Genomic DNA, 12,239 nt, shown 5'->3' with positions numbered 1-12,239 from the left:
CCAGCAATTTCTCATTTTTACAACACCATTTTTTTTTAGGGACCACATCTCATTTGATGTCATTTTGAGGGGTCTATATGATAGAAAATACCCAAGTGTGAGACCATTCTAAAAACTGCACCCCTCAAGGTGCTCAAAACCACATTCAAGAAGTTTATTAACCCTTCAGGGGTATCACAGGAATTTTTGGAATGTTTAAATAAGAATGAATATTTAACTTTTTTTCACACAAAATTTATTTCAGCTCCAATTTGTTTTATTTTACCAAGGGTAACAGGATAAAATGGATGCCAAACATTGTTGTACAATCTGTACTGAGTTCGCTGATAGCCCATATGTGGGAGTAAACCACTGTTTGGGCGCATGGCAGAGCTCGGAAGGGAAGGAGCGCCATTTGACTTTTAAATGCAAAATTGACAGGAATTGAGATGGGACACCATGTTGCGTTTGGAGAGCCACTGATGTGCCTAAACATTGAAACCCCCCCACAAGTGACACCATTTTGGAAAGTAGACACCCTAAGGAACTTATCTAGATGTGTGGTGACCACTTTGACCCACCAATTGCTTCACAGAAGTTTATAATGCAGAGCCGTAAAAATAAAAAATCATATTTTTTCACAAAAATGATCTTTTCGCCCCCAATTTTTTATTTTCCCAAGAGTAAGAGAAGAAATTGGACCTCAAAAATTGTTGGCCAATTTGTCCTGAGTACGCTGATACCCCATATATGGGTGTAAACCATTATTTGGGCGTATGGCAGAGCTCGGAAGGGAAGGAGCGCCATTTGACTTTTCAATGCAAAATTGACTGGAATTGAGATGGGACGCCATGTTGCGTTTGGAGAGCCCCTGATGTGCCTAAACATTGGAACCCCTCACAAGTGACACCATTTTGAAAAGTAGACCCCTTAAGGAACTTATCTATATGTGTGGTGAGCACTTTGACCCAACAAGTGCTTCACAGAAGTTTATAATGCAGAGCCGTAAAAATAAAAAATCTTATTTTTTCACAAAAATGATCTTTTCGCCCCCAATTTTTTATTTTCCCAAGGGTAAGAGAAGAAATTAGACCACAAAAGTTGTTGTGCAATTTGTCCTGAGTGCGACGATACCCCATATGTGGGGGTAAACCACTTTTTGGGTGCATAGCAGAGCTCGGAAGGGAAGGAGCGCCATTTGACTTTTCAATGCAAAATTGACTGGAATTAAGTTGGGACGCCATGTTGGTTTGGAGAGCCCCTGATGTGCCTAAACATTAAAACCCCCCACAAGTGACACCATTTTGGAAACTAGACCCCATAAGGAACTTATCTAGATGTGTTTTGAGAGCTTTGAACCCCCAAATGTTTCACTACAGTTTATAACGCAGAGCCGTTAAAATAATTTTTTTTTTTTTTTCGCAAAAATTATTTTTTAGCCCCCAGTTTTGTATTTTCACAAGGGTAACATAATAAATTGGACCCCAAAAGTTGTTGTCCAATTTGTCCTGAGTACGCTGATACCCCATATGTGGGGGGGAACCACTGTTTGGGCGCATGGCAGAGCTCGGAAGGGAAGGAGCGCCATTTGGAATGCAGACTTAGATGGATTGGTCTGCAGGAGTCACGTTGCATTTGCAGAGCCCCTGATGTACCCAAACAGTACAAACCCCCCACAAGTGACCCCATATTAGAAACTAGACCTCCCAAGGAACTTATCTAGATGTGTTGTGAGAACTTTGAACCCCTAAGTGTTTCACTACAGTTTATAACGCAGAGCCGTGAAAATAAAAATTCTTTTTTTTTTTCACAAAAATGATTTTTTAGCCCCCAGCTTTGTATTTTTACAAGGGTAACAGAATAAATTGGACCCCAAAAGTTGTTGTTCAATTTGTCCTGAGTACGCTGATACCCCGTATGTGGGGGGGAACCACTGTTTGGGCGCATGGCAGAGCTCGGAAGGGAAGGAGCGCCATTTGGAATGCAGACTTAGATGGATTGGTCTGCAGGCGTCACGTTGCATTTGCAGAGCCCCTGATGTACCCAAACAGTAGAAACCACCCACAAGTGACCCCATATTGAAACTAGACCTCCCATGGAACTTATCTAGATGTGTTGTGAAAACTTTGAACCCCCAAGTGTTTCACTACAGTTTACAACGCAGAGCCGTGAAAATAAAAAATCCTTTTTTTTCCCACAAAAATGATTTTTAGCCCCCCAAATTTTTATTTTCCCAAGGATAACAAGAGAACTTGGACCCAAAAAGTTGTTGTCCAATTTGTCTCGAGTACGATGATACCCCATATGTTGGGGTAAACCCCTGTTTGGGCGCACGGGAGAGCTCGGAAGTGAAGGAGCACTGTTTTACTTTTTCAATGCAGAATTGGCTGGAATTGAGATCGGACGCCATGTCGCGTTTGGAGAGCCCCTGATGTGTCTAAACAGTGGAAACCCCCAATTATAACTGAAACCCTAATCCAAACGCACCCCTAACCCTAATCCCAACTGTAACCCTAACCACACACCTAACCCTGACACACCCCTAATTCTAATCCCAACCCTAATCCCAACCGTAAATGTAATACAATCCCTAACCCTAACCCTAGCCCTAACCCTAGCCCTAACCCTAACCCTAATGGGAAAATGGAAATAAATACATTTTTTTTAATTTTATTATTTTTCCCTAAGGCTAGGTTCACATTGCATTAGGGAAATCCGTTTAGCACTAGCGGATTGCGCTAACGCAATGTCTTTTTAGGTGTCGTGTTTAGTGGTCGCGTTAACGTCCCCGCTCTGGAAGATCGGGGATCGGACCTCGGGCGCGCCGCGGACGCTGCAAGCAGCGTCTGAGGCGCGCCACAAAAGAACGGCACCTTGCTAGCGCGAGCCGAAAATGGCACGCTCTAGCGATGCGCTACACCCGAAAATCACATTGCTGTCAATGGTTGTGCTAACGGACCCGTTGCACGGCGTTAATTGTGACATTTTCGCCGTGCAACGCTGTCCGTTAGCGTTAACCCATTAACGCAATGTGAACCTAGCCTAACTAAGGGGGTGATGAAGGGGGGTTTGATTTACTTTTATAGCGAGTTTTTTATATCGGATTTTTATGATTGGCAGCCGTCACACACTAAAAGACGCTTTTTATAGCAAAAAAGTTTTTGCGTCTCCACATTTTGAGACCTATAATTTTTCCATATTTTGGTCCACAGAGTCATGTGAGGTCTTGTTTTTTGCGGGACGAGTTGACGTTTTTATCGGTTACATTTTCGGACATGTGACAGTTTTTGATCGCTTTTTATTCCGATTTTTTGTGAGGCAGAATGACCAAAAACCAGCTATTCATGAATTTCTTTTGGGGGAGGCGTTTATACCGTTCCGCGTTTGGTAAAATTGATGAAGCAGTTTTATTCTTCGGGTCAGTACGATTACAGCGATACCTCATTTATATCATTTTTTTTATGTTTTGGCGCTTTTATACGATAAAAGCTATTTTATAGAAAAAATAATTATTTTGGCATCGCTTTATTCTCAGGACTATAACTTTTTTATTTTTTTGGTTATGATGCTATATGGCGGCTCGTTTTTTGCGGGACAAGATGACGTTTTCAGAGGTACCATGGTTATTTATATCCGTCTTTTTGATCGCGTGTTATTCCACTTTTTGTTCAGCGTTATGATAATAAAGCGTTGTTTTTTGGCTCGTTTTTTTTTTTTTTTTCTTACGGTGTTCACTGAAGGGGTTAACTAGTGGGCCAGTTTTATAGGTCGGGTCGTTACGGACGCGGCGATACTAAATATGTGTACTTTTATTGTTTTTTTTGTTTTTTTTTTATGTAAAGAAATGTATTTATGGGAATAATATTTTTTTTTTTCTGCTTTATTTAGGAATTTTTTTTTTATTTTTTTTTACAAGTGTGGAAATTTTTTTTTTTACTTTTTCACTTTGTCCCAGGGGGGGACATCACAGATCACCGATCTGACAGTGTGCACAGCACTCTGTTAGATCGGTGATCTGACATACAGCCGGGCAGGATTAGAGCTGCAGCTGCAGCCTGATCCTGACCCGGAAGTGCTCCCTGCAGGACCCGGATGCAGCCCGGCGGCCATTTTGGATCCGGGGACTGCAGGGAGAAGACGCTCGGTACACGGTGAGCACATCACCGTGTACCGATCGTCTCAGGGAAGCCCGCAGGGAGCCCTCTCCCTGCGCGATGCTTCCCTGCACCGCCGGCACACCGCGATCATCTTTGATCGCGGTGTGCCGGGGGTTAATGTGCCGGGAGCGGTCCGTGACCGCTCCTGGCACATAGTGCCGGATGTCAGCTGCGATAGGCAGCTGACACCCGGCCGCGATCGGCCGCGCTCCCCCCGTGAGCGCGGCCGATCGCATATGACGTACTATCCCGTCCATGGGAATTAAGTCCCAGGTCACCTGGACGGGATAGTACGTCATATGGGATTAAGGGGTTAAATTAGAGATGACTGGAGTAGCTGAATCCGAAGCCTTCCACCTGGGCAATGTTGCATCAAGAGGCAAAGCCCCTTGGACATTGGTGTTTGCCAATTCACGAGCACTAGGGACAGCGCTAGTACTGTGCATTGTTCCCTGAGTTGGAGACATTTCTCCAGAAGCGCTATTTGTCCTTCTTGTTCTACTGGTCCTTGTGTGTGAGGATGGACCAGAATCACTGCTCATTTCTGAGCTATCACTGTCACTGCTACTAAAGTCCTCGAAATCCACACAGCCATCTGGCACTGCACTTTCTTCGCTGTCAGAACATAAAACTGCATAAGTCTCCTCTGCACTATAATACTGACAGGCCATTTTACTCGCTTTTTTCCCCCCGGAAATAGAAAACACTGACGTGACTGACTGACGTGTCGTGACTGATGTTACCAAATTATTGGGGAGGCAATTGAGGAAATCCTAATTCTTTAGCCTAACCCTAACTTTAGAATAAACCCTAACTTTAGCCTAACAGCAACCCTAACCCTAACAGCAACCCTAACAGTAACCCTAACTTAAGCCTAACAGTGACCCTAACGTAAGCCTCGCAGTAACCTTTACTTAAGCCTAACAGTGACAGTATCCCTAACCCAAACTGTAACCCTAACTTTAGCCTAACAGTAACCCTATCAGTAACCCTAACTTTAGCCTAACAGTAACCCTTACCCTAATAGTATCCCTAACTTTAGCCTAACAGTATCCATAACCCTAACTTTAGCCTAACAGTAACTATAACCGTAACAGTAACCCTAACTTTAGCCCAACAGTATCCCTAACAGTAACCCTAGCTTTAGCCTAACAGTATCCCTAACCCTAACAGTAACCTTAATTTTAGCCTCAACACTAACCCTAACTATAGCACTAACCCTAACCTAATCTGTTTTTTTTTTTTACTTTTATAACAAGATCGCTGAATGACACAGCTGTTTCAGCAGCACTTGTAACACTGTTTCTCCTCTAATCTCTCACTGACAGGAGATCTGAGGAGAAACAGCATTTTTATGAGGCAGATCACCCAGGAAAGTTCGTTGCTACAACAAACTTTCCTAGTGATTTGTCTCATTGGCTGGTGTGACACTGACGTCATCACGACCTGAACTAATCAGATCTCGATGAGGTCGGGGTCACAGTAAGTGTTGTGCGCTGGAATTGCCTTGTTATGAGGTACGTGGGGGTCCCGATGAGCACAAAACCGCCGACTGTAGACAAACGTCGGCACTGCACAAAGCCCTGCTAGTGCCGACGTTTATTTCTTGTTGGCGGTCACGAAGTGTTTAAGTTAAGGGTTCCATCATTTCTGTCCAGGCCTATTTCAGAAGTTTTATTTTTTTAAATTTTCTGCGGAAGCATGGTTTGAAGGCAATGTGTGACTTTCATTTGTTCATTTATAGATTTTTGATTACTTTTATTAGATTCAAGTTATTTCTGTGATCATTGTGGGTTTTTCTGTCATTAAAAGAGGGGTACCAACAATTTTGACCATGTGTGCAACAGGAATTAATATTTTTGCTCCCCAGCCACTTTCCGGAAATTCACACGCAGTGGATGTTTGAGAGTGAAAATTACACATTTGCCATTTTATTACCCAACACATAGTGCCCAGATTGTACTCCAGGAGACACACACCGCAAATTAAGTGGTTTCTTCTCACTATATAATATTGCTAAATACAGGGATCCTAAATGTTGTTTGAGCACACTGCAAGACTCAGAAGTGAGAGCGTATTTTGCTGGATTGGTTTATAGAAACTCTGTTGCTTTTCCACAGCCTATGAGCCACTAGTAGTGTGGAAACCTCTGTTTTTTTCATTGACAGATGATGGACCTGAGCGGGGACTTGTTTTTTGTGAGATGAGAATTGGTATTATTCTCACCTACATAACATTGATTGGTTTGTTTTTATTCGATAATTGGGAGGCAGAATGAACAAACAGTTGAACACCATGTGCAGCGCCCCAGGGTCCTGGTTGTCACAGTAATGTCATTCTTTCACCAGGGGGAGTGATGTTACGTCTGAAGGCAATAAAGGAGATTACTTTACCAGGTATCACAAACCATTCAACACACTTCACACTCCAGTCCACCAGGGGGAGCTATGCTCCTATTTAGTAGGGCACTCTTGACAATTAGGTAAAACTGGTGTTCTGGATAGGATAATAGGCAGAAGCGAACTGGGCTTCACCCAGTGAGCTGCTATCTGAGCTCCACTCAGGTAGTGGGTCCCTGACAGAGGTGGGATCCTGTCAGAGGCCTAGACAGAAGGCCACGGAGCTGCGTCGGCCCGACGTGCGGCAGCATCCTAAGAAAGAGACATTCAAAGGGAATTGTGTTGCAGAGAGTGAGAAACGAAGTTATAGCAAAAGGAGAGGAGAACCAGAAGGAGTTCTGCCCTGTAAAAGGCTGCCTCTTTTCTGAGGCACAGGATCCGGTAGCCGGAACATCAAGGGAGTCATCGTCTCCAAGCCTTGCTCCAGAGACCGGCAGGACAGCTAATTCCATATTAGTTGCCCGACCTTTACCCAGTAGGCACGGTGGCAAGTTGTGGGGGCCGGGGCGTGCTAGAGTCCCTGTAAAAAGCCTCAGGCCATCAGTCATATGGGTTGTTCCTATCCATCTGGGGGACAGAGAGAAAGACGTAACATCCAGAACACCACCAACAGTTGAGAAGCTCAGCAGTAAGGTACTACAACATCCAGGCGCTAGAGGAAGGCTACTGATTTCCACCTGGATAAAGGGGACTCTGGATTTGCCTTCAGACCGGCCGGACTCTGCCTGCCCTGTGATCTGGTGCTCTGGACTGTGGATGCTGAAGCCTTCAGTAAAAAGTTAAAGAGACTGCACCCTTGTGTCCTCGTTCTTCTCTGTGCCTCACACCATCCACCATCTACACTCTGGGAAGCCCTGGGGACATACTTCACCTGTGGGAAGGTGTACCATCTAGCTGCCATCACATCACCCATGCGGACCCCTAAGCAGCGTCGGTCAGCCTGACCGAATACCACAGGTGGCGTCACGAACATTTCCCCTTTAAAGACCTTTCTCCCCTTTTATTAATGGACCTCCCGAGGGCCACGGACTGGGTCAGCCACTGTGACATCCCCCTTGAGAACCGAAAAGCCCGGTACCGAGTTCCCCTAGCCCTTGGGGGCGCTCCACATGCACTACTGGTTCATCCAACAAGGTTTTCTATTAGACTGTGAACTGTCATTGTCTTGGTAAATAAAGGTTTTTTACATAGCTTGCCATTTTTATGGACAGTTTAAGTAGAAATATTCAAAAATATAAAATTCAAGGATATTTTATTTAAAAAATTGTTTTTTATCTTAGCAGATGACTGTACCAGGAGATCAGTGGGACAGCTGACATCTTCAATTTTTAAATCTGATGATCTTGAGATCCTACAAGATACAACTGAAGTGAATGCCATTACTCCAGATATATCATCATCCATTCACAGGCAAGATCTGTCATCTGATCCGATGAAACAGGTCCCATCTTCTGATTCATTACTGACTACTAAGGAAAATCAAAGTCACAAAAGAGGCATTAGAGAACAAACTGCTCCTAAAGCAAAGAAGCCTTTTTCATGTTCAGAATGTGGGAAATGTTTTAACCATAAATGGCATCTTGTTAGACACCAAATAATTCACACAGGTGAGAAGCCTTTTTCATGTCCAGAATGTGGGAAATGTTTTAAAAGGAAATCAGATGTGGTTAATCACCATAGAACTCACACAGGGGAGAAACCTTTTTCCTGTTCAGAATGTGGGAAATGTTTTAAAAGGAAATCAGATTTGGTTAGTCACCAGAGAACTCACACAGGGGAGAAGCCTTTTTCCTGTTCAGAATGTGGGAAATGTTTTGCCCTCAAAGAGAATCTTGTTAGACACCAAATATCTCACACAGGGGAGAAGCCTTTTTCATGTTCAGAATGTGAGAAATGTTTTAACCGGAAAGGGAGTCTTGTTAAACACCAAATAACTCACACGGGAGAGAAGCCTTTTTCATGTTCAGAATGTGGGAAATGCTTTAACATGAAAGGGAGTCTTGTTAGACACCAAATATTTCACACAAGGGAGAAGCCTTTTTCATGTTCAGAGTGTGGGAAATGTTTTAACCAGAGAGGGAGTCTTGTTAAACACCAAAGAACTCACACAGGGGAGAAACCTTTTTCATGTTCAGAATGTGGGAAATGTTTTAACCAGAAAGGGAGTCTTGTTAAACACCAAAGAACTCACACAGGGGAGAAGCCTTTTTCATGTTCAGAATGTGGGAAATGTTTTATCCAGAAATCAGATTTGGTTAATCACCAAAGAACTCACACAGGGGAGAAGCCTTTTTCATGCTCAGAATGTGGGAAATGTTTTAACCTGAAAGGAAGTCTTGTTAAACACCAAAGAACTCACACAGGGGAAAAGCCTTTTACATTTTCTTAATGTGTGAAATATTTAACTTGGAAATTGTAGACATCACATATGGAAGAAGCCTTTTTATGTTCATAATGATGGAATAGTTTTAACCAAAATTGAATTTTCTTAAATGGGTTGTCTCTTGTCATTACTTATGTTTGCTGACAAAAGGATAAAGCTAAACTTTATTAATTCCAAATGTAAAACTATACCCATAATTTACCCCCTGAAGGTTAGTCAGTAGGTGACTAATAGAAAAAACATGTACCCCACAGTTAAGTATATAGGGTGAGGTGACATATACACACTCACTCTCCAAGCCTCTCATTTCTACGGGTTTCATTGTCCTCACCAAAGGCGACTCATCAGGGGACAATTTAATATTGACCTATATTCAAGCGAGACTAGACAAAAAAAAACCTAAAGTCATGTATCATGTTATCCAAAACAGTCAGAATACCAGTTACATATTGGCAGATCCCAGACCTCAATCTGTACACTTTGTAAGTTTATAAGCCACTCCAGTGTCAGGAATAGATAGTATGTGAAAATACAGTATAGTTCTTGTGTTTTTCTCCTATAGGGACTGCCCTAGTTTGGTATTGTAACAGGTGTTAATTAGTAGTGCAGACAAATTGTTCTAGACTAAACGCCATTTTCATATTCCCCAATATGTACCACTCAGGGAAAACTTACCTGCTCCAAAGATCAATAGCAGCTTCTAACCAATGGCCATGCTGCGGTCTGTCAAGGAATGAGTGCCATATCGTTATAAAGACTAGGGATGTGTGCAATCATAATGTCTGGGAGATCTGTGCCATTATTTAGTATGAATATGGAGATTATCTCTGAAAGTTAAGTGTTCCCTGAGCAGTATATACTGTATTTTCACATCCTATCTATTCCTGACATTGGAGTGGTGTATAAACTTACGAAGTATATAGTTTGAGGTCTAGGATCTGCCAATATGGGGCTGGTTTTCTGACTGTTTTGGATAACATGATACATGGTTTTTTTTTCGTCTAGTCTCGCTTGAATATAGGACAATATTAAATAGTCTCCTGATGAATGAATCCAATGAATATTCATTTCTCTTAAGTAGCGGCACACGTGACCGCCGGCAGGAAGCTGGTGGTTGACACTGCGCACTACTGAAGAGCAATGAATACTCGCCGCTCTGTGTGCACACAGTCCCGGCGAGTACTCTGGCAGCTGTTCTCTGCTTGTGATGTCCCTGCCATGTGCTGCTTACAAGCATAAAGCAGCTGCTGGTGCAGCGCCCCAGAGACCTGGTCGTTGCAGTATGACGCTCTGCCACTAAGGGGAGTGATGGTACGTCTGATGGCACTAAGGAGTTCTCCTGACCAGGTATCACCAGAACACATTACACTTCACACTCCAGCCACTAGGGGGAGAAAAAGGCTTTATTTATTGGGCCACTCCTCACACTGGTAAAACTAGGGGTTGGGGAGGAAGTTAGTCAGAAGCTGACTGGGTTGGATTCAGGCAACATCCCGTGGCAGGGGATGTTGCAGGGAGAAGACACAGGGGGGTCCCTGTCAGGCGTGGGAACCTGGCAGGTGCCTAGCGAACAGAGCAGAACATAACGGAGCCGCGCCTGCACACCCCGCGGCGGTATCCAAGAGAGAGACACGAAGGGAAGGATATTGTGGAACAGTGTAAACGAGATCAAGCACAAAGGAGTACCAGTAGGAGTCTGTTGTGAATTCTGTTGTCGGGCTCCCTCCTGTGGTCATGAATGGTACTTCGGCTGGTTCTGTCCATGGACTTCCTCTGGTGGGTGTTTCTGAGTTTCCTTCCACAGGTGACAAGGTAATTCGTTAGCTGGCTGCTCTATTTAACTCCACTTAGATCTTTGCTCCATGCCACCTGTCAATGTTCCAGTATTGGTCTAGTTCACTCCTGGATCGTTCTTGTGACCTGTCTTCCCAGCAGAAGCTAAGTTCCAGCTTGTATTTCTTTGGTTTGCTATTTTTCTGTCCAGCTTGCTATTTTTATTGTTGTCTTGCTTGCTGGAAGCTCTGGGACGCAGAGGGAGCGCCTCCGCACCGTGAGTCTGTGCGGAGAGTCTTTTTGCGCCCTCTGCGTGGTCTTTTTGTAGGTTTTTGTGCTGACCGCAAAGTAACCTTTCCTATCCTCGGTCTGTTCAGTAAGTCGGGCCTCACTTTGCTAAATCTATTTAATCTCTGTGTTTGTATTTTCATCTTTACTCACAGTCATTATATGTGGAGGGCTGCCTTTTCCTTTGGGGAATTTCTCTGAGGCAAGGTAGGCTTTATTTTTCTATCTTCAGGGCTAGCTAGTTCCTTAGGCTGTGCCGAGTTGCATAGGGAGCGTTAGGCGCAATCCACGGCTATTTCTAGTGTGTTTGATAGGATTAGGGATTGCGGTCAGCAGAGTTCCCACGTCCCAGAGCTCGTCCTTTATTATCAGTAACTATCAGGTCATTCCGTGTGCTCTTAACCACCAGGTCCATTATTGTCCTGACCACCAGGTCATAACAGGAGTCGTGCCGTGAGACTGAGGCAACATCCTACTGAGGCGCGTAGCCGGTGGCCGGAACACCGCGGGAGTAACTGACTCTAGGCCTTACTTCGAACTCCGCAGGACAGTTAATTATAGGTTGGCTGTCTACCTTACTACACCTACGAAGACATAGGGGGCAACAGTGGGAGAGGGGTGTCTCTAGGGTCACGGAAGACATCCAGGCCTTCCCGTCATACGGGTGCGTCCTAGCCATAACATACCTGGGGGACGTTGAAACTAGAAACATCTGGAACCAAAGAGAGAGAGCTCTAGAGAACGAACGAGAACAGCAGTTGTGAGGACTATTCCGAATGCTCAGCAGGGTAGGACTACAACACACAGGCGCTAGTGGTAGGCAACGATTTCCATCTGCAAAGGAAACTCTGGATGTGCCCATCGGACCGGCCGGTCTCAGATAGCCCTGTTAAGCGTGCTCTGGATTGAGGATCCTGAAGTCTTCAGTAAAGAGGTAAAGAGACTGCAACCCTGTGTCCTCGTTATTGACTGCACCCTACACCATTACCATCCACCTTACTGGGAAGCCCTGGGGACATACTTCACCTGTGGGAAGGTATACCATCCAGCTGCCATTCCATCACCCCAGCGGACCCCACAGCAGCGTCGGTCACCCTGACCGAACACCACAGGTGGCGTTACGAACCCCTGACAGACTGCACCACCTTTATTGGACGCCCCTTAGCAGGGTCGCGGACCGGTGTTATGTAGGCAATCCAGTGACACAGTGTGCCAGCAATCAGAGCACATACAGTGATCTGATAATAACCCAAAAACAAT

At 44.4% G+C, this 12,239-nt stretch overlaps 1 protein-coding gene across 2 annotated transcripts in view; it reads left to right on the top strand.

Moving 5' to 3' along the window:
* Positions 1 to 9,243, top strand: part of LOC138663372 (oocyte zinc finger protein XlCOF22-like) — a 55,980-nt gene extending 46,737 nt beyond the window's left edge. The window contains exon 7 of one of the 2 annotated variants that reach the window (XM_069749550.1): positions 7,819 to 9,243. In XM_069749550.1, coding sequence (XP_069605651.1) covers positions 7,819 to 8,924 — 1,106 coding nt within the window. In that variant the 3' untranslated portion in view covers positions 8,925 to 9,243. Of the gene's footprint in view, positions 1 to 7,815 lie in introns of both variants that reach the window. The other variant, XM_069749548.1, reaches the window with a different exon arrangement.
* The last annotated feature ends 2,996 nt before the right edge of the window (positions 9,244 to 12,239 follow it).

This window comes from Ranitomeya imitator, chromosome 2 (assembly GCF_032444005.1).
Source record: "Ranitomeya imitator isolate aRanImi1 chromosome 2, aRanImi1.pri, whole genome shotgun sequence".
Taxonomy (NCBI): domain Eukaryota; kingdom Metazoa; phylum Chordata; class Amphibia; order Anura; family Dendrobatidae; genus Ranitomeya; species Ranitomeya imitator.
Note: the sequence above shows the minus strand (reverse complement) of the source record. Positions and strands in the feature narration are given on the sequence as shown.